Source organism: Planococcus citri, chromosome 3 (assembly GCF_950023065.1).
Source record: "Planococcus citri chromosome 3, ihPlaCitr1.1, whole genome shotgun sequence".
Lineage (NCBI taxonomy): Eukaryota > Metazoa > Arthropoda > Insecta > Hemiptera > Pseudococcidae > Planococcus > Planococcus citri.
Window position 1 is genome coordinate 11,194,493 of NC_088679.1, and position 25,946 is coordinate 11,220,438.

At 33.7% G+C, this 25,946-nt stretch overlaps 1 protein-coding gene across 5 annotated transcripts in view; it reads left to right on the forward strand.

Annotated features, from left to right (window-relative positions):
- The window catches only part of LOC135840860 (rho GTPase-activating protein 20-like), a 363,692-nt gene that overhangs the window by 263,645 nt on the left and 74,101 nt on the right, over positions 1–25,946 (forward strand). Inside the window, exons 1-2 of one of the 5 annotated variants that reach the window (XM_065357589.1) lie at positions 2,501–3,054; positions 16,947–17,255. The exons of the other annotated variants lie outside the window; for them this stretch is intronic. Of the exons in view, the coding sequence (XP_065213661.1) occupies positions 17,049–17,255 (207 nt within the window). The 5' untranslated portion in view covers positions 2,501–3,054; positions 16,947–17,048. Of the gene's footprint in view, positions 1–2,500; positions 3,055–16,946; positions 17,256–25,946 lie in introns of those variants that run through there. 5 annotated transcript variants of the gene reach the window in all.

The following is a 25,946-nucleotide window of genomic DNA, read 5'->3' on the forward strand; positions in this document are numbered from 1 at the left end:
TCTGGAGGAAGGGCTCCACATAAGGGAACCAAGATTGCTTGGAAACTTGGAGAGTGTTTTTTTTTCTTGTAAAAAAGGATTAAGTAGAGGAATTTCAACAAAGGAGCAAAGATTTATTAAAATTAAATTTTCGGTTTCTATTTTCAAAATTTTGTTTCAAGTGGGAAGGTGAAGTGCAAGGGGATTAATGTTTTTTGAGAACCAGGAGAGTTTCTGTTTTGAAAATACGATAATTTAGAGAAATTCTGTTGACAAATTTTTTGAAATATTTTTTTATAATTTTTTTTGATTTGGTGAGGGGGGTTTTCGCAAAGGGACAAACATTTTTTTAAGGATCAGGGGAAGTTTTCTTTGGAAAGAGGATAATTTGGAAGAATTTGTACACAACAAATTTTTTGAGATTTCGTTTAGATTTTTTTCTACTGGGGGAGGAAGGGGAGGGGGATTTTTTGCAAGGAGACAAACATTCCTTGAGAACCAGAGAAGGGTTTTTCATGAAATAAGAATAATTTGAAGGAATTCCGATGCAATAAATCGACAATTGTCAAAAAAAAATTATTTAAATGGATTGAGTGAGGGAGAGTGGAAGCGAGATCGGTTATACAGGAAAAAGAACATTGCTTGAAAACCAGAGGAGGTTTCTTCATTAACGAGGAGATTATTCAGAGAAATTTTAACTCAGAAATAAAAAAATTTCAACACGAATTTTTGAATTTCATTTTGAATTTTTTTCCAAGGTTCTTTCTTAGCATTTCTTGAAGAGAGATTTTTTTCTCATGAAAAAGGTGTTTATTCAAGCAAATTTTCACTATTATTTTAAGTTTTAATTTTTTTAAGGGGGGGGGTCTATAAAAGGAACCAACATTGTTTAGAAAATACTTTGAGAGGATTCTTTTGTTTTTTTTTCATTTCATTTTAATTTTTTTTCATCTTTTGGAAGTCTCTCTGAGACACATTTTTTGAACTGGTGGAAGGGGGAGGGGAGAGAGGTAATTTATGAGTTATTTTCTCACGAAATCGAACAACTTCAGGTTTAGGAGCATAGAAAAGCAAAACTTTGAAATTTTAAGGCCATCCTGTTACACTTTAGCATCATTGTTACTTTGTGACTTAACTTCATTTTTTAAATCCAGTCACCCTGACCCTCTCAGCCCTTTCCCCCGCTTGCCCTTCAAAGAGTTCATTACGTCAAAGTCAATTGGTCGCAATTTTAATTCATTCTGAAGCCTTCAATGGGCTTGTAGGTTTCTCAGTTTTTGAAGAATTCCACGAAAAAGTGCTCAAACAGAATTTAGCGCTTGCAAACTCGAATAGTGATCGTCTTAGTATAGCTTTTTAAGTTTATTGTGACTCAAATTTGTTTAAAAATTCGTTTAATCAATTTGAAAAAGTGGAAATAAACCATGAAATCAAGTCCAGATTTTTATATCGAATTAGCCTTATGTACCTGCGCAGAACAAATTTCTTCGTTTTTTAAATAAATGATCGAGAGGAGGTGAGGGGAATAGCTGAAACGAATTTTGAGAATTTGGGTTCAAATTAATTAAAAATAGAACGAAAATTGATTTGAGTTTGTAGAGACGAAGAGTTTGTTTTGGGTGCTGATATGGCTTAAAATTTTGATCAATTGATTTGTGAGGTCAATACCTAATGGAATATGAACCAAATTTGAGTTTTCTGTCTCAATTTGATCAAATTTTGATTTTTTTTTTGCCAGTAAAAATGAACCAAAAGATTTTCAAAAATTCGACAAAAATCGAAAAATGAAATGTATTGAGTATAATTTTGCCAGATGTGTACTTTTGGGTGTTTTCACGTTGGTGAGATCAGAAAATTTGTCTACTTAAATACTTTTCTTGTGAGAATTTTTTTTTCATTTTTTTTTTTTTCAAAAGGGAGTGATTTTTAGGGTAGAAAAAAATTAATCAAGTGAGTATTGAAGCTCAAACCCCCCCCCCCCCCCAAAAAAAAATTTTTCAACATGAAAAATAAAGTCAATTTTTGAGTACATACATATCATGAGAAGAAATTTAAAAATTCTAAAAATTTCGCGAGTAAAATGTGCAAAATGAACAAAAATTTCCAAAAAAATGATCAATAAAAAAATACAAAAAAATCCACCTAAATTCACAAATTCCTGACCATCAGTCAACTATACGCTATTTCCTTACAAGACTCGTCCAAGTCGTCCATAGACTCATATAGTCGATTACTTGTTTAAAAAACAAGCACCTCGTATTCTATTATTTAATTCATCGCACCTAAAAAAAAAAAATAGATAATAATAATAAATAATGATACATAATCTGGACAAATCAACTGAGAAAAACATCATCATCAAAACATCCAGCATCACTTTATCTACTCGTAGTTTCGCGTCCGATGTTGTAACGGCTCGAAGAACAGGTGCGTCTTGGTAAATTACCTCGCCGTGCGAAGTTCCAAGCTATCTTTCAATGACGTAGTTGAATTGATTCTTGTTCACGCATTCAAGTCTCCGAACAAAATGTGTTTTAGATGTAAACATAATATCGCGATATGAACATCGCGCACGCTCGCTCATTCATTTGTGTTGTTCGCGTATTATAAATTTCATACTCGTGTACTTACCTGTGCTGTACCTCTATCTATTTTTTTTCTTCATAATCAGCTCGGGGTTTTTTTCTATTTCCGATTTAATTGTGCACTCAAAAATATCTTTTCGGTGGTTTTTTTCAATTTTAAATAACGTGTTAGTGTTTGTGTTCTACCTATTTTTTTTTGTGATAGTGCCTACCTTCCTGAATTCTTCGGTGATGTAATTTTTCTGTCAACGAATTCAGAGTTGTTGTTGTTTAAGTAATTAGTTCGTTAATCTCGAGAAAATCAGCGATTCGCGAATGTGGTATTTTTCGGTGTTTTAAAATACATAATATACTCGTAGTAATCCAACAATTCGTCTGTTTTTCCTGTTTCCGTTCAAGTACAACTTGTCGATAAACGACGATGACCATGTCGTAATACCAAATGTGGCTCTAAATATTCGGTTTACTCGTATTTTCGTAATAAATATAGGTAAGGTATCGTATAGTATTTTGAAATACCTAACTAGCTATATGTTGTATATTGGAAAACTCGAGTAATTAAAGCGTCGAATTAATTTAAATATTTTTTAAAAAGATTAAGGTTTCTAGTTCGAGGTATCTAGACCTACCAGATTAAGATCACAGATAGGTAGGTAAATTTGTTCATCGATGAGTTGATCGAATATTTAATCAATTCGTAGAAAATGAGAGAATAAATATCGAAGAGTGTACATATTTTTACAAATTTTTCACAACGTTATTTCCGATCTCGAAGGAGCTATATCGATCGAACGCGTTATCGTTATGGTTTTTCTGGGTTTAAAAAACTACCTGCAATTTCGAACAATATATCAAATATTTCCAATAATTATCCGTCAGCTATAGCGAACACATTTATTCATTGAAAAGAATCGCTACGTAACTGTATTCTAGGAACGCGGTAAATGTTTCTTTGAATCAGGCGTTCTTATTATATGAATCACGGGTATTATTTAATCTCTATTGTTTTCGAACCAGCATCCTCAAAGTTTTTCATTCGCCGAATAACCTTGATCAGGTTATACGTGTAAAAGCATATAAGGAATTCTTTTTCTCGGACCATTTTTAAATCGTAGGTATTTTTTTTTCCTACCATGATCGTGTATATTGTGTTATCAAAAAGGGGGAAGGGGGTTGGGTATGGTTTCCCTTTTACACGAAATTGGGTACATTTTGGATAATTTTTGGGTATTTCCCTTCTTCCCCCCCCTCGTGCACTCGAATCGTCAAATTATTATTAGTTTTTTTCGAGGTCGTGTTTACGATAACGACAGAAAAAAAAATGGGTATTTCATGTCACATATTATTTTATTATTTTTACATCGTTTCATGTCCAGAATTTAAAATGACCAAATTATATAACAAGGTAGGTATCGAGTGTCTTATGGTGATTTATTCCCCCTCCTCCTTTCGACAAGAATTTGATCACAACCCTTCTTCTGCAGCTGACTTCCTCTCATTGTAAAAATAATTCATGAGAGAATATTTCTTCAATGAACAATAATTATCACTAAGGTAGGTAGGTATCGAGTCTACATAATATTATAATGAATCACGAATTAGAGATGTTTTGCGAAAAGGAAATTCCAAATTACGATGTGCACTTCGTGGCACATTCGTAGATTGAAATTGATAAGAATTTTCGAGTCAGGTATAATGAATGAATGACGTTGAAATTTCCGCATTAATTTATTTTTATGAGATTGGTGTAAAAAAAATTACGTACTTGCGATTGGTAATTTTTTTTTTGGATTGTATTTTTGCTTAACTTGGTGTAATATTTTACGTACTTTTTCCCCTTGACCTCCCCCCCCCCACTTCATTAAAAGTATTTCTGCGCCAGAAGTGGATTTTACCCTTTAAAAAAATGTTTGAAGGAACTCGAATGAACATTTTTTTATTTTATTTGCGATTTCAAAATGCAATGAAAATATGTTCGGGTATGCAATTAATTTGGAATGCAACTTTAAGTTCTTGATTTTACTGCTAGTTTCTGGGAAAAAATTATACGTCATTTCTGTACACATCGCTGACTTGAATTTGTGCCAGAGATATTTTTTTGTCCTAATGGGAATACCTGAAAAACTTATAGATGATTCTGTGATGACTTTATAATTTCTGAATTCAATTATTGAGACCTGGATATTTCTCTTCTTCGAATTATGCATCAGCCACGAGTAGCTGAAAAATTGATTTTGAACATTTTTAATGTAGGTATTTGAAGAGCTTGATTATCATGTAAAGTTCATCATTCACAAAGATTTTTTTAGTTCTATCATCCTCGAAGTTATTAAAATTTTATGAGGGGGAGGGAGAGGGAATTCCCACTAAATTTCTCATCCCCGAGTGTAGGATGAAAAAAATATCTAAATAATATTGAATTCTTTAAATGAGTTCTTTGTATGTAAAACAAAAGGGTCATCTTAGGGAAAATGTCTTAGGTTCATTAGATCTCAGTTGAAATTATTCAGTTGGATTGTGAGATATCTAATAAAATCGAAATAGATCAGATTTGAATCGAATTAAATGCAATTAGATGTGATCAGATTTGACCAGATTCGATTTGATTCAAAAAAAAAAAATTGCTCGATTCGAAGAGATTTCGATAGATTTACATAACTTAATCTATTTTGAATCAAACCAAACAGGACCCTATTCGATCCTAACAAATGAAAATGGATCTATTCACGTCTATTTGGATTATACATGTACCATTTTTCTGTATAAAATCAGGACTGATTAAATCTGATTATGTTTAATTAGATCAGATTTTAAATTCAATCTAATTCAATTTGAATTCAAATCGGGTCCATTCAGTTTTCATTGGATAAATTTTGATCAAATTGAATGAACATTGTCTTAAAGCTTTATTTAATTTGTAAGTATATTCAAATCTGATCTAATTACCTAACTGTAATCAGATCTGATGTGATCCAAAAAATGACCTAATCTGAGCAAATCTTGTTAAATTTGTTTTGTTGTGTTTGGTTCAAACCATTTTTGAGATCAAATCAGACCTGATTAAATCTGATTTGATCTAATTGGATTCAACTTTGATCTATTTTGATTTCATTGGATATAGTATTCTGATCAAATCAGAAATTTTTTTTGTTAAAACTTGGTTTAATTTGTATCTAAATTTGATTATGTACTTAATTAGATCCAATTAGGTCTAATCACGTTTTATCAGATCTGATGAGTCATGTGATCCAGACAAACAACTCGATCCAAACAGATCTTGGTATAAATCCATTTTAATTTTCTTGAATCGAATCTGACATGATCACTAATCAGATTAATTAGATCTAATTCAATTCGATTTTAAATTCAATCTGATACAATACTCGTACAGGATCCGAATTTGACCCATTCTGATTTCATTGGATATTTATTGTGATAAAATTGGATGAACATTTTCTTATCCAAATCTGGTTTAAATAAATCCGATTAGATTTTAATCAAATTTGATGTGATACAAAAAGTTTACTCGATCTGAATAGATCACAAGATTTGACCCGATAAGATCAGATCAAACACCGTACCTATCAAAATAAATCTGTTGTTATTTGAATCGAGCTATTTTTGGGGGGGGGAGGATAAAATCTGATCTAATTGCAAGTAAATCTGATTAGATCTACCTGATCTAGTTAAATGAAAATCTGATCCAATTGGGAGAACATTTTGCAAACTTTTGATTTATTTTGGGTCCAATTCGATCTGACACTTTTTCCTAAATTCCATTTTTTATCCAAAGTGAATAAAAAAGTACAGATTTTGATATTTTTCGCTTTCCTCTCCTTCTTGTCCACCCCAGTGTAGCCAATTTTGAGTATTTTGATCTTAATTTAGCATCATATGTACCAGAGCTGCTGAGTCCTAGAATATTGCGAATCTCGAAAAATATATTCGAAAAACACGTTTGAAAGTTGATTAATGAATTTTTGAATTTCGAATTTCCATTTCCACTTCAATTCAAGCAATGATTTTCTTTCGCCGAGTAATTTTTTATGAAGGGACGATGATCCAAACTAATTTTTGTTCTAAATTTGTGAAACTTTATTCTTCTAATTCTTGGAATCAGTTTTAATTTCTTGGGTGAGGTTTCAAAAATTCCTTGTGAAATAATTTTCTCAAAAACAGAAGTTAATTGAAAAGCTCGGTACAGAAAAATTTGAAAATTTAAATGTCCCCCCCCCCCAATTTACAGACGCCCTCTCACTATTTATTTTCGAATCGAGGCCAACAATCACAAGAAATCATATCATTGTAGAAATCAGATATTTTGTAACTTAGCTGAGGTGGAAGCAAAATAAAAATCAAATCCTCAAAACGAGCATTTAATACCAAGTATTTTTGTTCCATTGCTCATTCGGGTAAAACTGAATAGATTTCAAGCCAAGCCCATTCAGTCACATAAATGAATTCCTAGGCAGTAAGCAGATAGTTAGTTGGATATAATTGCAAAAAAATAACCCAATATTGTTCTAATGCATTGGTCACTGACCTTCCTCACAAAGAAACATTAAAAAAAACCAACACTTCCACTCTAAAACAAAAAAGCACACCGGCCACCGAGTCATATTCCTAAGCATTGGTCTATAGTAATTAAAATAATTTATATATAAAAATATTTCATTTTTTTTGTTGTCTTCTTCTTGCCCATCGTATAGTTATTCCTATACGAGCAAAATTAATGACAGTAAGACATGCACGTGTTGCTTTTGTTTTGTTTCTCTTCTTTTTTTTTTCGGCAACGCCGTCACTAACTCATTTTCATCGTTGATGCGTGCAAATAAAGTCATCGACCTTGTACTGATGGTAATATGGTCGCGCGCGGCTATTCAAGCTATGCAAATAAAAGTATTTGAAAAAAAGCGCACCGAGCTATGGACTCGGAAAAAAGGCCTTTTCATTTCATCTACTTAATGGTATTCTAGCGACGAATAACTAAAATTGACCCACGGATGGTGAATTACGTGCCTTAAATTTGATTTCGACCAACACTAGGTTTTGCACGATGACGATGGTGATGGTCGTCATCGTCGCAAGAATGCATTACAAAGCTAATTGTACTTGTCAGCTTAACTGTTGCGAGTTGATGTAGTTTTTTTTTTTCTTTTTTAGACAATGCTGCCTGTCAAAGATCCATTAAATAACGTAATTCGTAATTCCGAATCCATCTAGGCCGGCAGCTATGTATAGGAGCATTGAGGAGAGGTTTAATAGTTGGCTGCGCGAAATCGAGTCTCGAAGCTAAATTGGCCGGGCATTAGTTAAATCAATTCTGTCATTAAGGTTGAATATATTTTATTGAGCCGAAACAACCCAACGAACGCAAACGGTCAGGTATTACTTCATCTTTGAAAGATTTCACGAGAGCAAGAGAGAGGGAAGGTTTCGATTTAAATTCATTTCTTACTAAATTGACCATCATCCCGGTTGTACCTCCTTCGGCTATAAACCTGATTTTTATATACCCGCGATTGTTTTTTTTCTTCATTTTTTTTGCGTGGAGTACCTACCTATGGTACGTTCCTCTTATAAAATGTACTAGATACTAAAGTTGGGTTGTTTCGAGACACCACCGTCCACCGGGGTGTCCAAAAAGGTGCAAATCTATCCAAGTTGTATGCTTACAGGTGTAGCATTCAGGTCTCCTTGAATTCTCTATAAGATATACGTGATATTTCTAGTACGTATTATTATAAGGTGAAGTTAGACCGAAGATAGGTATTGCTTATTGGAGAATATATACGCGTCCCGTTTTTTAAAATTCGTTTTGTACATAATTAATATGCGAACTACGAAGTGTTTACTCGATAAGTCTTTCGTATAGCCATTATCAACGCCCTGTTTTGTCGCAATATTTATCCCGAGTATATTCTTTTTCCTGATAATTAGTCGTGTCATGATTTACTCTCGCCATCCTAATACGTATTCACTTGGCAAATATTTACTAGCAAACCTATTGGTAACCTTGAAGATGGCTGGATATGATCTTTTTGCGCATTTTTTTTCGACTTCTTCTTTGTCAGATTTTAGCATTCAGGTGTTCGTTGATGAGAGTTAAATTATTAATGAATGACCACTACGTAATGCCCATTTGCACAAAAATAAGTCTTGTGTGAGATGTTGACTGTGTGATCTAATATGTTTGGTGTATCAAATTGGAATGTTTTTATCGAGATGAGAAAAATTTCCAGCATTTTGAATACCACTTAATAGTAAACTTGATCGATTTAATTTCACCAACAAGCTGTAATTTTTTCCCTACTGTTTTAATTATGGTTTTTGTATACGCGCCGGTGAGCTTAAATATCGTCGTAAATTATACCTCTTATAGGCGATTGCCTGATGACTTATAATCGAGGACGATCGGTCTACGTAGTATGTTCGATCGATTAATGCTACAGGTATCGAGAAGTGGATTTTCAGACTGCAGGTATACCTATAAGAAGCAAGTTTGCGGAAAGTCCTTGGATACGGTGGTGAGCTTTTTTTTAAAGCGTGGATACGGTTTTAAATTTGAAGACGAATTGAATCTTCTCAATGAAGAACCCGTACAACAATTGTCGACGTCGACATTTACATCGACTATGTTTTTACTTTCCGAACAGCGCGAAGCGATGTATAGGAAAGTATTGTTTTCGGCCGGAAAATGAACTTTGGAATTTACACTCCTTTTTGAATTTCGACTTCACACAAGTTTGTTTTGAGCAATTTTGAGATGATGTGTGTATGTATGTATGTATGTATGTATGTATGTATGTATGTGTCAAAAAATGTCTGTACACGCGATAAAAAGCGACCTAATGATGATATCTCATTGAAATTTGCACAGATGGTCGGAAGTATGGTAAAGACGGCACAGTAAGAATTTGGAGTTCGTAAGTGCCATAGAAAAAATTTTATGAGCCTTTAAATGCGAAAAATGAACGTATAGGCAACCCCAACATTTGTCAAGGCTTAGTCTTTACGTGGTAAACATCACACATGTTTTGTCTCCTTTTAGTTCACCTGCAGTAGAAACTCATAAGGCGCGGTCCGAATTAGTTACGCTTTATTTTCCAACATGATGATGGAAAAGTGACCATTAAGTTATTTAATAGGAATCTTCTGTCCGTAAAGAAGCCAGGTTAATGAAAATTTTCGAAATTTTCCTATTATTTCTGATACCTCGACATTTTATGTCGACATGTTGATGTAAAATTTGATGCTCAAAATTTACATCCACAACTATGTCGACCAATTTTTCAGAATTAAAATTTCTGTTTCAGTGTTTAAAAGTTCAGTAAACATTTAAAAATATGATCTTTGTTTGAAGGGAGAAAAAATTTTTAATGGCCTTGATAAAATTATTCACTTTTCCATAGTTTGAAGTTGTCGATGTTATGTCAATGTGAAAGTCGATTGTCCACAAATACATCGACTCTAACATCAACCAAATTTTCAAAGATTTCTCAAATTTTGAAAAATTAAGTTGATATTGTGGATGTATTTGTCGATATCGAATTTCACATCAACATTAACATCGACATGTTGTCGACATGAAAATGTATTAGTTTAGTACTCTTAGATAACCTATTGCACATTTCAGTATAAAGAGTTTAATGTTCAACTACCGATTATGGACTTTCTGTCTGTACTTCTCGGTAGTGGCCTCCGCATTGATGCTGCTTTTGCTTTCAGCATGAGCAATGGCCACCTAAGTGTGTAAGAGAAAATGATTTTTGGAAAAAAATTTCAATTTTGAAACTAAAATTCAACAATTTTGCATAGCTGGAGGTTGATGTAAATTTCGATGCCAATGTCGATCCATCCACATCCGTCACATTTGGATCCCACATGTCGATGTAAATTTCGACCCTGTGTCCAGCCAATTGTCGACATAAAGGCCGATCAACATTGGTTGACAATTACATCAACAATTGGCTCCACACAGAGTCGAAATTCACATCGACATGTGGCATCCAAAAGTGACAAATGTGGATGGGTCGACATTCACATCGAAATTAGCATGGTCATTGTTGTACGGGAAGTGCAAGAGAGAGAGATGAGGAGGATTTATGAGAATTTGTAGAGACGAAGTTGAAAATGTTAGGAGCTGATAGAATGATTCGACTGTTGAATATCGGTTTTAAAATTGACTTACCTAAATGGTCCAAAAATTATTCAAAATGGCAAAAAAGTGATGATGGAAATGCTTAGACAGTTTAAATTATTTTTAAGAACGTTTTAGTAAATTTTTACAATATTTCAGATACTTCTTGAGCATTTCCATCACTCTTTTGACATTTTGAATAATTTTTGGGGCATTTACACATAGGTAAGTCAAATTTAAAACCAATATTTAACAGTCACATCAAGGTTTTGAAAATAAACAGTACACCGCCACAGCGTTTCTCAACATTAAACATGCTTATGAGTTATGACTCTTTATGGCATTCCTGTCTCCTACAAAAATTGCAGAATACTCAAGTACCTCATTACTTATTCGATATTATCAAATCATTCCTATCAGACCATTACTTCCAGATTCGCATCAACAATTCACTTTCAGACCCTAAAGCTATTTTCAGAGGCGTACCTCAAGGAGCTGTTCTAAGCCCTACACTTTTCAACATATACTGCAATGACATCAAAACTTCATCAAATGCTAAAATCCTTCAATTTGCAGATGATACCTGCTTATGCACCCAAAGTAATAATCTCTCCAGTGCAATCGACGAACTTGAACAAAGTATCAACACCACTAACTCCTGGCTAAAATCCTGGAAACTTAAACTCAATCCAAACAAAACAGTTACAAAAATCTTCATGCTGAGACATCACTGCAACCCTACTAGAAACATTAATATTGAAAACACTACAATATAATGGAGTGATGATGCCGTTAAATATCTTGGAGTATTCCTTGACAAACAACTCACTTTCACAAGTCACATCTCACAGAAAATGAAAGCTACCTAGGTACTTCAAACTCAAAACACTTTTCCCATTAATCAACAGAAGTTCACATTTGAAAATCCAAACAGCATTACTAATCTACAAGACTATTCTTCGTCCCACATTTACATATGAGGCTCCAGTGTGTTATGGTACCTCCAAAACAAACAAGAAAAAACTTCAAATATTCCAAAATAATTTTTTTCAAATTGCCACTAACGCTCCATGGTTTTGCCGGAATACCCAAATACAACGCAAACTCAAAATTGAAATGATCAACGACTTTCTGAAAACTGTAACTGAAAAATACCTGAACAAATTATCTGAAAACACCCTTGCTCCCTGCTTCGATATCGGGCAAAATCACCCTTCAAGACTCAAACCAAAACTTCCTCAAAATTTCTTTCAGGTTTCTTAGCCCTAACTCTTTTCTTTCTTAAGTTATTTTTCAAGTAAGTATCCTATTTGTAAAATTTGTGAATGGTGCAACTGCGCTGAACCAAATAATAATGAATTTTCATTCATTCATTCATTCAAAAATATTTTTATAGAAATAATTTGGAAAAATATTTTCAAGTAATCCGCCTTAAAAATTTACCTAAATGTAATAAAAATTATTCAAAATTACAAAAAATTTATGAAAAACACAAATCAGAAAATTCACAATTTTTCATGTGTTGAGTAGGTAATAAAATTTGCATTTAGGAAGATACAAACGTTCAGTCCCAGCATGTTTCATTCCATTAACCGAATTATTCTATTATCTGCAATTCTATGCAATAAGAGGGACTGCCCCAAACAATTTATTAAAATTTTGAGTCATCCCGAAGTCTCTCAGCTCAAAAAAAAAATAGAAGAAGGGATTCAATTTGAATCTCTAAATTTATATATTTTTTCATTTCATCATTTTTTTCTCCGATTTCTCTCCAATTCTCATAAAACTAGATCATTTGTAAAAACTTAATTCGCCTCGAAAGCAATCTGCTCGACAACTTATCTCATAGGTTATCTCACTTCTGCTAGATTTATTTACTGCGTAACTCGTACCAGTGACTATAGTGAGGTGGCCTGACACGAGGAGAAGCTCTCTACATCGAAACGTTATAAATAAAATTCGAACTCGTAAAATTAATTCGTCGTAAAAAACGAATCAATTTATGAATCTATCGATATCCAATAATCGAATTAATTGGACTGGGACCAACGAAACCATGGCTACTCGTGCATGCTTACTTGTTACCCCATTTTTTTTATTTTGGTTGGTATTTATCATAATACTCGATAACGAATTCATTTCGTATATTTTTATTACGTCTTGTAGGTTTACCTCTTTTACCAAATCTTCTCACGTATATTTACTATATACCAAGAATAAGGTTGAGAGATGAACGAGTCGAGGAGAGAGAATGGTATGAGAAAGATCTCGATATCTTGGATTCGATTGGTATAGTTAATCAATTCTATGTACATATTCAGCTCGTATCTTGCGAGTTGTAGTACAATCTATACGATCAATCTGTACAGTTATATACGTTGGTTAAATATGCACGCAAACGATACCTACAGATGTAGGTATCGATATTATTGATAATGATAAATATACAATATCGAAGCCATTGGCGAAACGCGACGTCGTAATATTGGAAGAAAAACGATATCTGCGTAGCAACGTTGTTAAGCTAATAGATATTCATAAACCGGTAACCACTTAGTTATATCGGTGTGTTAAAACTAATAAACAAAATAGTTTACATATAATTTATTTAACGCGTAATATTTCACGCTTCGCACACTTCAGCATAATAATAATCATAATACACCAGAATAAATGCAGCAGGTAGCATAGCTGCGAACTTTCCTACATATCGTCGTTAACTAAGCAAGGGCAAGGTATACAGCGCAGGGAAAAGACACAGTTTATGTGCCTATAGCCTTCGTTAGGCTACTTATGTACTCGTAGTAGGTATTATGGTATATGTAGTTGAACTAGTTGGACAATTTGTTATGTGCAGTGTGAAAACGATATCAACTCCAGTGTACAAGTGTATGGTATAGCCTTGCTCGATCGAGTATGTGCATACGAGTATATGTTAATTATACGACTACACAGGAACGATTTGCCAGAGTTAATTTCTTCATGGGTACTTTATTTTCTCTTTCTATGAAATAAAAAACAGGTGAAATTACGGGGTATTTGGCGTACCATAGGCAGTACTTGTACTGACCTTTGTGGCAGAGGAGACAGAATTCGCCAACGAAAGGTTAAAAGTATAGACTGATTATAGGTATGTAGGTGAATGTGTCAGAAATTATCTTATCTTTGAGACGAGCCTGTTCGAAAGACGACAAATTTTTAGAGAAGGTGCTTCATTTATACTCTTATAGGTATTTATTTTTTACCATACGTAAATTTATGGGATGGTCTGACGGGGAGGTCTGCGTAAGAGTAACCTTGTTACAATTAGTGTACGAGTACCTACTCATTTATTTGTGTGGCATTGTATGTACAGTGTGACAGAAAAGTATCAAGTATGGTCAAGTGCTTTTGTATGTGATAGACGGAAATAGTGAAATGGTTTGAATTATTTTCGATTTATTATGATTAGGATTTTCCGACATAATGAAAAATATTTTTTATATCGAATGGATACAGGGTGTCTGAAAAATCATACGATGATTTTTTGCAGAGATTCGAATAGGGTAAGGATTTTTTAAAGCTAACTTGGATAGCCCTTTTCATGTTTAATATTTTTGAAACTGGTTTGGAAAAATGTCCACTAGTTTTCAGACCACTAAAGTCCAACTTTTAAAACAGGCTAACTGGCTCATCAGTTTTGCAACTAGTACCAAGTTTTCCTCCAAGAATAATTGAGGGGTGGAGGGGGAAGGTAGAATGAAAAAATTGCCATGAAAAGCATAGGTAGCAATTTATGTAGGTTGAATTTCAAAAAAGTTCAAAATCTCAGAAATTCCATGTCAGGGTTTACTCAACTTTTGACACTTAATTCTGTCATTTTTCTTACAAGAATATTATCTCAATTTTGTACAATTTTTTTTTGTACTGGACAAAACCATAATTTTAAAATACATCATCAACCAAATTTTGGATGCTTAAGTTCATTTTTCGATTTCTGGTAGATTTTTAAAAATGAAATTTGAGCTAAAAATGCAAAAAAAATCAAAATTTTACCAAATTGACCTGAAAAGCTGAAATTTTGTGTACTCAGTATTTCCCATCCCTTGAATTGATTCAAAACACTTTCAAACCATTTTGAGTAGTTTTTGAGTCTACATCTGATTTCTGAAAATTGACATTTTCACAAAATTTTACTCAATAGAATTGGAACGCTGAACTTTTTCTTATACCCTAATTTTAACATGCTAGAGGACTGATTGTGGTTTCAAGTCACTTTCAAGTCACTTTTCTTTTCTCTGTAAATACCCAATTTGCGTCTCCCCCTCCCCCTCCCCCCTCCCCCGAAAAAAAAAGATTGAAGGCTCATGCGTCGTTTTTCCCATTCTTGAGGGCATGCAAGTTCAAATTTTCAAACAATTTTTCAAATTCATCTTGATTTTACTGTGAAAACTTTTCCTAAATTGGAAAAAAAATGGCTGACTTGCAAAAAAATTGGGTGTGATTTTTTTTTCAAGATTTGGGAGCGCAAAGAAAGTCAAAATTTGAAAAATAAGTTGGAATTTGAAGGAATCGGTCGAACCAATTTGAAAAAATACTCACAAAGAACGCTTCAAATTGTACTGGTTCGTTGAAAATTTGAAATATTTTCCCTCCTCGTGAAATTTTTGGAGGAAAACTTCTTTTTTGCAATTTTTTGAACACCCTGTACATGAATACAAAGTCCACAATCATTTGATCTATTTTTTCATATCGCATGGTTCTATAAAGGCAGGAGGAGGGGGTGGGGGGAATTCGCCTCTACCCAATTTTTAAAAGAATCCAAGAAATGAAGAGTCAATATCAACAATGACTTATTAAATTTCAAGTCTTCAGCTGTTGAGAGCCTGCAAGAGGAAGAAGGAAGGTGCAAAGGAAGTGCACTTATACAGGGTTTCCATTTTTTATGGGGCTCCAAATGCATCGATACGTTCCGAAGGGCGTATAGAGAGCCTAATGCGATCATATTGAACAGAATTTCGTCATTTTTTGGTTGAAAATCAAAATTTTGTTCAATATGAGACTCTTAGAAATTATGCTCAAAAATATTATAATTTTTTGAATGGTCATTGTTCAGTCCAATTTGTATTATTTTGACCACAATGAAGAAGAGGAAGCTGTTAGAGGTCCTCAGAATGCTGAACTTCCAAAAAATTTCGTAAAAAATTCATGATTTTTATGTTTTTTAAAAAAAATGATCTATTTTTTATTCAAAAAAAAAAAGGTAAACAATTGGGTACTTACGAATTAAACTCTGACCTACCTCAATTCAGTGATAATTTCGAATTTTTTTCTGGGGGGGGGGGGATTTTTTGAGCTCATTTTAGTCTTAGACCTTTCTGCTCTGAAGAAAGTCTTACAAAAGTAAGCTTACCTATGTTTAAAATTGAATAATTTTTTTTTTCAATTTTAGAGTTTTCAAAATAAAGATTTTTGTGCAAATTTTGCACCAAAAAAAAATTGGGGGATTCTGTGAGACTTCTACAAATTTTTATACAGGTCCATGATTTTTTTTTCAAATTCCAATTTTCTCGGTATTTTAATGCTCAGTCGGAGTGCTTTTTTAAAAAAAAAATATCAAGTTTGAATGAACTTTTAGCTTGCTTAATGCTAATTTTTCAACAAAAAAATATATATATATTTAAATCTCACCAATATTTCTTGTAATTTCTCATGTCAAAAGTAAGCCTTAAAACGTTGCTGTTTTTTGAAAAAAAAAAAAAAAAGATTTTGAAAGTTTCAAAAGTGGTTACAAAAAGCTGGAAAGATTGAAGTATGTACTACTAGAAAAGATCGTCTACCAAGTTTCAAACTCGAATTTTGTCTTTTCAAAATTGGTATAAAATGCCAGGTACCTACTTAAGAAATTTCAAAAATCTGTAAAGCTCTAAATTTTGAGACTGTGGGCAGCTTAAATTTCTACTGTGTGGACTTTCTTGTGTTTCTCTTGAATACAAAAAAAAAAAACACACGCTTTCCGAGTGATGAGCTTACATAAAGTTCTCTCATAATTACGAAACAAAAATCACCAACCAATATCCTACTTTCTTATCATAAAGTGTACACTCGTTACCTCATTCACACATGAATCACTACCTATATTACTAATTAGTCAAACCTAAAGCTTAATATACTCGAGTTTTCCTCTCATACATATAGCTTAGTTAATAACTCGTTGAAAATTCGCAAATATCGATGGTATTTATATATGACCGCGTTTACAGGAGCTACTGCGAATTGCGATGCCATTTTAATACATTTGGCCAGCAGAGAGCTATAAAGTGATGAAATTTTTGAATAGCTTGATCGATTGAAATGCGCGATTAATGGTGGTGAAAAAAATGCGCTTTTTCACTAACGGCGGTTTCCCAGCAGAGGCCAATGCCTCGAAGATGTTCGGGCCTGCGCAAGCGCAATTCATACCGATATATTCGATGCAGCGTTTCGATAAACACATACCGGAGCAATTTTGCACATTTACTGTTATTCGGCCACCGACAGGAGTTTTGTATCCGAAAGGATCTTACGCACAGGTTAGAAAATTTTTTACCTACACATGAGTATGTTATGTTGATGTCGATGTCGTCGTCATCAGTCAATCGGCGTGGGAATTAAACGGTATGAGAAACTGGTTTCAAAGTTTTCACGATGATAAGGTTGGCGAATGAATCATTGCAAAGTGCTGGTCCAGTTGACAGACTTCGTATATACATAACTTATGTTATTATGAGGAAACGACCCCGATCTAGAGGAAATTCACCTGCAAGTGCAGGTTACTCCGCTCCCCTCTCTTCTGAACGTTGCCAAAGTATTGGTGCTTTGGCAGGTAGCTTGGAGACTATGATGTGATTTTTATAATGGGAGGTTTAACTGGTCAGACGTATTATCGAATAACTGGTCCCTCGTCAATAATGAAAGTAAAATGCGGAATTGTTAAAAAACATACGAGTTTTTTTGGCTGCTGAGCTGCGGGTCGATGTACCGGAAAATACTCGTACTCGTATTTGTGAACTGTTGAATCGAACCGATCATCTCTTTTTGCAACTACAGAAGCGAACTAGTTTATCCCGAAGCCAAATTTCTCTTCGAGTTAACCTACCTAGATGTGCAATATGATTCATTATACAAATCATCCATCTTTGATCCGTGTTGCCAAAATTTAATTCACATATTCCCCTCCCCCTCCTCTTATGGCCACATTCATGACTCGCGATCCAACGAAAGTGGTTTCTGCAATAATTCTACCTACTATAAGCTCATCATCGAGCAAATTGCAAAAACCGCAACTTTGAAAATCGCCAAACCAAAGCCAAACGAAAAGAAACGTGCTATACGATAAAAATTAAAAGTGAAATTTAACCCGAGCCATTAACTATTTATAGGTATAGTATAGGAAGGCTTTACGACTAGTCATCTCATCGTTGGTATAGATAAATCTTCAACTTAGCCCGAGTAAATTACCCACTTGAGCGTAGACGAGCTTGAAAATTTATGTTTTCAGACATCTCTGGGCAGTGTTCAATGTTCACGTTCAGTGGTCTCTTCTTAAGTATGATGTGTGTGTGTATAACGAACGTCTCATCAACGTAATGATCTAGCGATGAGATAAATTTATTGTCCGACTATAGAGTTCGTATATCTTCTACTGCTTTTTACGATTTGTTTTCGGTGATGCTGCTGTTGCTAATTACTTCTGAGCATTTTATAATTATCATTGATGATTCTGACGAACCCAACTGTTTAGGTATATTTTGGAAAACCACTCCACACTTTAGCATGACCACATCCATCGAGTGATTATAGAGAAGGTTTCCTGGAAATAGTTTGGGATACCAGAAATGATGTGTGAATTTTCTCTTTATTGAAAATTGGGTAGGTTGGGATCTCTCAGGGAGGTTTTTAAAGGTATGCGAGGTTAAACAGGTAGGAAAAGAATTATGATTATGACGTGATACGATACGATACCGTATAATACTTCTTCCTCCGAGCAGGTACTTTATCGCACATTGCAACTGTGTAATCTTTTTTATGGTGACTAAAAGCACAAAAAAATTTAATAGCTTTTGAGCAAGGTCACACACATACATATAAATACGACACAAGATACCTATATCGAGAGAAAAAAAACCGGTTAATAAGTATATTATACTAACGGTGTTTGTAATTGTATTTTTTTCCTCTCTTTCTAGGTACATTTTTTTTTATTTTCCATTTTCTTTATATGCAAATGTGTAAGAGTGTACAGTACACATATGTAAAAAGCACGGTATTATTTACGGACTCTGAGAGGCTCGACTTCAATAAAATTATAATATTCGGAGTGGCCGCCAACTTCAGCAACAATAACAAGAATATATATATATAGGTGGTTTTTTTTTTATTGTACCTACTTCTCTCGCACTCTTGTCGAAATTACATGTAAAAATTTTTTTTAAAACGTCAACATTTTAACGGCGTATTAAGAAAACCGCTCGCTAAAACGACTATTTAGGTAAATAAACCGGCGAGCAAATTACCAGGATGATAATTTAGACGAATAATACGCGGGTACCTACGCAAGGTGCACTTTTTTTGCCATTATGAGTCGTAAATGTGTACAGTACACGGTGAGTCTGTGGGAAAAAATACGATTGTGTTAGGAGTGTTTCGTAAGATTGGCATGATGGTTGCGTGTATTGTTGATGTGGACAGAAGATACGAAGGTTGAGGGTATTTTTTAGGGTTTGGATTTGGTTTTCGTGTGATGAATTTTGAACCATATTTTTTTGCATAGATTATTCTCGCAAGGGATGAAGGGAGGTATCACAACTGGCTGCAATTTTTTTGAAATGAAGAAAAATTGAAAGAACATACTAGAAAATAACACAATCCAAAATTGCAGAAGCGGAAGTACATTTTTGGATTTTTGGCGAATTTTTAAAGATCAAAGGGCCAAAAATGTGAAAAAAATCAAAATTTTACAAAATTGACTTGGAAAGTTGAAATTTGGTACGTCAGCTTACCCCTTCTTTGACCCACCGAATTGATTTGAAATGTTTTTGAGCTATTTTGAGCACCTCTGAAGCCTCTAGAAAATTATTGAAAGTTGAATTTTCTTCAAACTTTACCTATAGTGACGTTGGAAAACTAAAATTTACTTTGGACTGTAATTTCAACCTGTTGAGTCAATTGAATGTGGTTTTAAACCGTTTTTAAGCCTCAGGCTGATTTTTGGAAACTCAGATGATGGAGAAATATTCAGCGTCGAATCAGTAGAAGTACACGGATGGTAAAATTGGATCAGTGTCCTATCAATAAGCTTTATCCATTGGAAACTTCCTAAATTGTAATTTTTATTTAAATTTGCATTCGATACAATAGGGTGGATCCCCCCTTCAAAAAAAATTGATGGGTTTTGACCAAATTCAGCACAAACCTTAGTTTTGAATTGAAAAATACCTACTGAAAAATTTTTAACTTCGAAGGTGACTCTGGAAGGGAAATTTGGGCTCTTAAAGAAGGAGAATTTTTGAAAAAATTGTCGTTTTTTTGCTTCTGTCACTACCTACACAACCTGTTTTGAGAAAAAAGGAAAAATGACCCAGTCTCAAATTGAAGTATTTGAGATTCCGAGTCGATCTATGCCATTGCCTGCAACTGCTGCCAAAATCCAAAACCACCCTTAAGGTTCTACTGAGCAGTTGAACAATAATTTATTGCAAATTGCTTATTTTTGGATAAATTCGTAATAATGTATTTTGAACATTTTTATTTGGCAAATATTTTGCATTAATTATGCAAAAATTTTGAAAAATATCATTCCTGAAAATAGGGAATTATTTTGGAACGCAGTGGTGCCAATTTTTTAATTATTTTTACAAATTTCAAAAAATTTCAAAAAATGGCCAAAAACTTATGAGAATTAAATTTTTTTAATGTGCTTGAAATTGGCGAAAATTGTTGAAAAATTGGCACTACTGCGTTTCAAAATATTTCCCAATTTTCAGAAGTGATGATATCTTTCAAAATTTTGGCATAATTACAGATAAAATATTTTTAAAATACGAAATAGATCGACGCGAAATCTCAAATACCTTGATTTGAGACTGGGCCATTTTTCCCATAACAGGTTGTGCAACGACAGAAGCGAAAAACCCAGAATTTTTTTCTCAAAAATTCCTCATCTTTGAGGTCTCAAATCCGCCCTCTTGAGGCATCTCCGGAGCTGAAAATTTTTGTGGGTAATTTTAAACTCAAAATGAACCCTTTTGCTGAATTTGATCAAAATTCGCCGACTTTTTTTTTTTGCAATCCACCTAATGTGCTAAAAAGTTGATTTAGACTGATTTTATGGAACTTTTTCAAAACTTGGAATTTTGTAAAATACAGCTGGAGGCTCCAGAGCGGTTTGAGGAACCGTCTTCAATCGACTCAGCTTGTTTACAATCACGATATAAAATGAATTTTTGCTTTCCAACTCCACTGAGTAAAATTTTGTGCAAATTTCAACTTTCAAAAATCTGCTGGGAGGCTCCAGAATTGCTCAAAGCGGTTTGAAATCGTTCCCAATTGATTTAGAGCGGGAAGGGGAGGGGTGAAGGGCGGGTTGAAAACAGGATATTTATCAAATTTCAACCTTCTAGGTCAATTTACTGATATTTTGAATCTCTTTGATTTTCGAAAATTCGCCAAAAATCGAAAATTATAGGAAAGTAGTTAGAATATGACTTGGAAAGACGATATTTGAATCTATTAAATTACCAAATAGATTGTTATTTTTGGATCTGACATGAGGAAAATAACGATCCAAAAGGAACAATCCAAATACTCGCTGTTCAACTCGGAGGAGCATAGAGGAGAAGAGAGGAACAATTTGTACTTATGTGACGATGATTCATCCTTGCGATATTACACGACAAAATACTATACAAATTATCGTAGCTGTCTGAATGAAAGAGAATTTTGACGCAGAGTAGTGAAGAAGAAAAAAAAACACTCCAAGTTGAATTCAGTTGATTGCAAAAATACCTATTTAAAAATCGTATGAAATATGTCCAAGTACCTATTTGTAAAAAGGTAAAAAAAATATATTCTTATGGGTCGATTTTTAAAAAATATACTTAACGCTTGATCGATCATCGATGGATACGCGATATCAATGTACTCGTATTAGTGTAGGTTGTTGGATGAAATCAAGTATGTCGATCACTTGGACGAGATGTAGTGTGCCTGGTTGCCACATTTACTCAATTTTTATGGTTTAAAATATTGTTGTGGTGTAAAAAAAGATCTCGTGTTTGAGGTATAAATAGAGGAATAAAATACGATACGAGTCCTATACATAATGTACTTACCTTACCTAATAGCTCATCTAGCTCATCATGAGAAGTAATAAAAGTGAATTTTTTTTCTATTTGTGTAAAGTTGAAGTGATTTTTGAGTTTTTAAAAGTTGATTTAAATATTGGGAGAGGGGATGTAAAGAGGGTCAGATACTCATTTTATTATTTTTTTGTCGAATTTGGTCTATTTTTGGGTTGGGTGATTTCCCCTCGACCTTTCGATCCCACGATTCTTCTTCGTTCAATGAATTTCTCGTGATTCTTTTTCTCAAAGGATCATGGAATTGCCTCGTTCATTCAATGATGATGATTGGGTTTTTGTTGCAAACATTCCATTTCTCTTTTCTAATCCAGGGTGCTCTCGAATATCAACAAACATTTTTATTTCCATTATTATTACGAAACAACCCTTCCATTTAATTCATCGAAACCTTTTCTTCAACTACAAATACGAGTAGGTAGTAAATCTGCCAGTTTTAAGCCAATTGTAAAATTCACGCGATGGTATTTTCACTCAAAAAAATACAACATCGTATAGATACTCGGTCGGTCAGTCAAACGAAAAAAAAAGGTCCATTATTGAAAATATTTCACACAAACCGGTCATTAACGCGTGTATTGTATTGAATAGGGCCAAATAAAAAGAACGTGCTGACCTTTCTCGTATTTACTCGTATTTTTTTTACCACAAAGACGTACTCGTACATATCGGATCGTATCAAGCACTTATTTGACCGCTGCTTCGGACCCAGTTCTCTGTCTCTCTCACTCCATTGTACGTACAATCGCTATACAAGATACTCGTATATTTTTTTAAAAAAGAAAAAAAACTCAAAATTATACCACCCCTCATAATACCTACAATCTTTTTCGTATATTTTCTAGGATTAAACTGCGTAGTACGCGCTGAGAAATTAAGAATACTTTATTCGACTTCACATAAATCCCTTTTTGTGTGTTTTTTTCCCTCCTCGAGTAGATGAGACCGACTGTCATCTGAAATGGTTAAAATGTAGGTATTTTACATCTAAAAAGGATTCGGTATAGAACTGGTTTCTTTTACAGACGACTGAAAAGGACACGTAAATTACGTAAAGGTTGTATTCGGTAGGCTGTATATACGTTTTAATGTTATAATCTCGAGTGTATTTTGATAGATTTACGTACAGTGTATGGCGTAGTTGCTCTTGAAGTGCGTAGATACAACAGTCGAAGCGGATAAAAAACCCACTGAACCAGGAAAAGGAGTTATTCTTTAAATTAACTTTTCACTCGAGTGATTTTGTTTTGGTAACTTGGGCCGCGATGTCGTAAAGATATTGTCGATGTCGCGTCGCTCTTGACTCGTCTGCCCGTCACGATGGATTGAACGGACGTGGCCAAGGTGGTGGTGTTGCATCGCTTCAGATGATAGATGTTATACAGAAGCTTCCATATGGGTTTAGTCTGTGATCGAGTTTATATATGTGGTATTTTAGGGTGTGTTACGGATTTCTTGGCGAAGAGAGAGGTACAGGGATGAGTAAAATGTGACTTTTTCGAGAAAAAAATTATTTTGGTCATTTTTTTGTGAGAACAAATTTTTAACAACGGAACCTCTTTAAACTGGCCCTCCGCTGGATCGAGAGAACATATACCCTAAAACCTTCCGTAACCCAAAATTTCAGACGTTGAAGTTCATTTTTGGATTTTTGGCGACTTTTTGAAAATTTGAAAAATTTGAAAAATTGTTTCAAAAGCAATTTTTGTACTTTTTCACGCAATATCCATTTTTTAAAAAACCAGTGTGAATAATTCCTTCAATTGAACTCTCTCATATCAACAATTACAAGTTTTGAACCATTCTAGAGCCGACACTCTCTCAATAAATTCTAATGATATGAAGAGCTTCTTGATTAACTGACTCGAACATTGATATATTGAAAACGATTAAATCCTCAATCAATAAATTCGATTCAGATTGAGAATTTTAATGGTTTAAAAAAATTAAAAAATTATAAACCAGGAAGTATAAAGCAATGTACGGCAATAATTTGAATTCTTCGAATCCGTTCACTAGTTCAGAAAAAACTAATCTGAAATTTTTTCCAAAATGGGAGAGCAACGTTATATATTTAAGGAATATCAATAATGAACTCATTATGATATTCCTTAAATATATCAATGTTGCCTTCCTATTTTGAAAAAAATTTTAGATTTTTTTTCCAAAATATAGAAAACGGATTACTTTAAAGAAACGCGTTTCTGAACATTTCAGCACAGTAGTTGGCTGTGAAGAAGTTATTCTCTAGCTGTACCTGGGTCAAACCATTTTCAATGACCGACCTTTCGTCGATCATCATTAATTCCTTGTACAAGCTCTCAACTTCTTTCAACTTCTTGTAATCTTCGGAATAGTCGTACGATGCCCATTGTTTAACGTTCCTGTCTGTCTTATCCCAGTGAATTAGGATGCATCTGACAAATAAATCGATAGTGAACTGTCGATGGAAAAGAAGTAATTGCAATTCTAGATGGAAACTATCTAACATTCGGCAAACGCCACTATCGTTCCACCAGTATTTGGTTGTTAACAACCAATTCAGGAATAATTGCCATTTGTAGTGTAGTTCTTTATGATATAGTGGCGACTCTGAATCATTGAATCTCCTGTAGATCATCTTTTTTCCGTATGATGACATATTTATGTATCTTTCTCGTAACTCTGGAAATTTGGTAGTATTTTGAACGTAAATTCTGTTAAATTCTGCGTCAACAAGTGTGTCACGAATATGGAGTACTTCTGGATGGCTGATGATATAACTTGAAGTCATGAATTTTTCTTCTAGTAATCGAATTACATTACGATAATTTCCCGCACACTTCATAACATAAAGGTCTTGACGTACTAAGGCGAGGTCCTGACGCGCTAGTGTGAGGTTTTTTAGAATTTCACATCTTTCGCGCAATTCTTCAAGTTCTGACCGTTCCGACGACGATGACAACTGCGTGCTTCGATTAACGCGAAAGAAATTGATGCACAGAACGACAATTATTAATTTATGATACATGTTAATTTTTATCAAATGTAGTTGTTAAATATTCAAAAAAATAAAAAATGACTTTTCACGTCGGAGTTGAGACATTCGTGTGCTATGTAAGTATTAAAAAAATGACCTCAGACAACTCTCTGAAGAATTGGGAATGATGGGCATTTATTTATCTCATCTTAGGTATTCGATATCATTTCTCAAATTAAATATCTATGTAGGTAATCATTTTACAAGAAGTAATACCTATTATAGATACATATGTGCTTTTATTTATTCGTCGTAATGAAATTTTTCAAATTTCTACGTTTTCACCCTTTCTTGATAAAGTAAAATCAACTTGATTTTTCATTTTTTCCGTCCGAATATAGATTCATTAATTCGTTTATCGAATTCAAAAAATGAAACGACACACAGAGTGGATCAACAATATGTTCTGGGATCGTTATTTTTAACGAATTTTTGGATTTTCTGCCGAAATTTGAACCCATTTTGATAAGTATAGCATGAAGCCCATTTCAAAAATCGTGAAAATCATGACCCAATCTTGGGTCTAAAATTCTTCAAGACGTGCTCAAAAAATATTTTTGTTGAAATATTTTGGATTTATAGCGAACTTTTAACCCATCACTTTTGAACAATTCTATAACAGCTCGTTTTTAGTTTTTAATTCATAATAAAGACCAACTACCTAAGCCACGTTTTGTTTCAGCATTTTTTGTGCTAAAAAAGGAACCTCACGAGGTGTCCGCCTCCGATTTGAGCTGAAGAAAGATTTAAGGAAAGAGCAGATAACCCCCTGCTCGTACTCATTTTTACGATTTTTAATGAATTTTTGAAAATTCAAAATTCACAAATTTAGCTGATTACAAGCA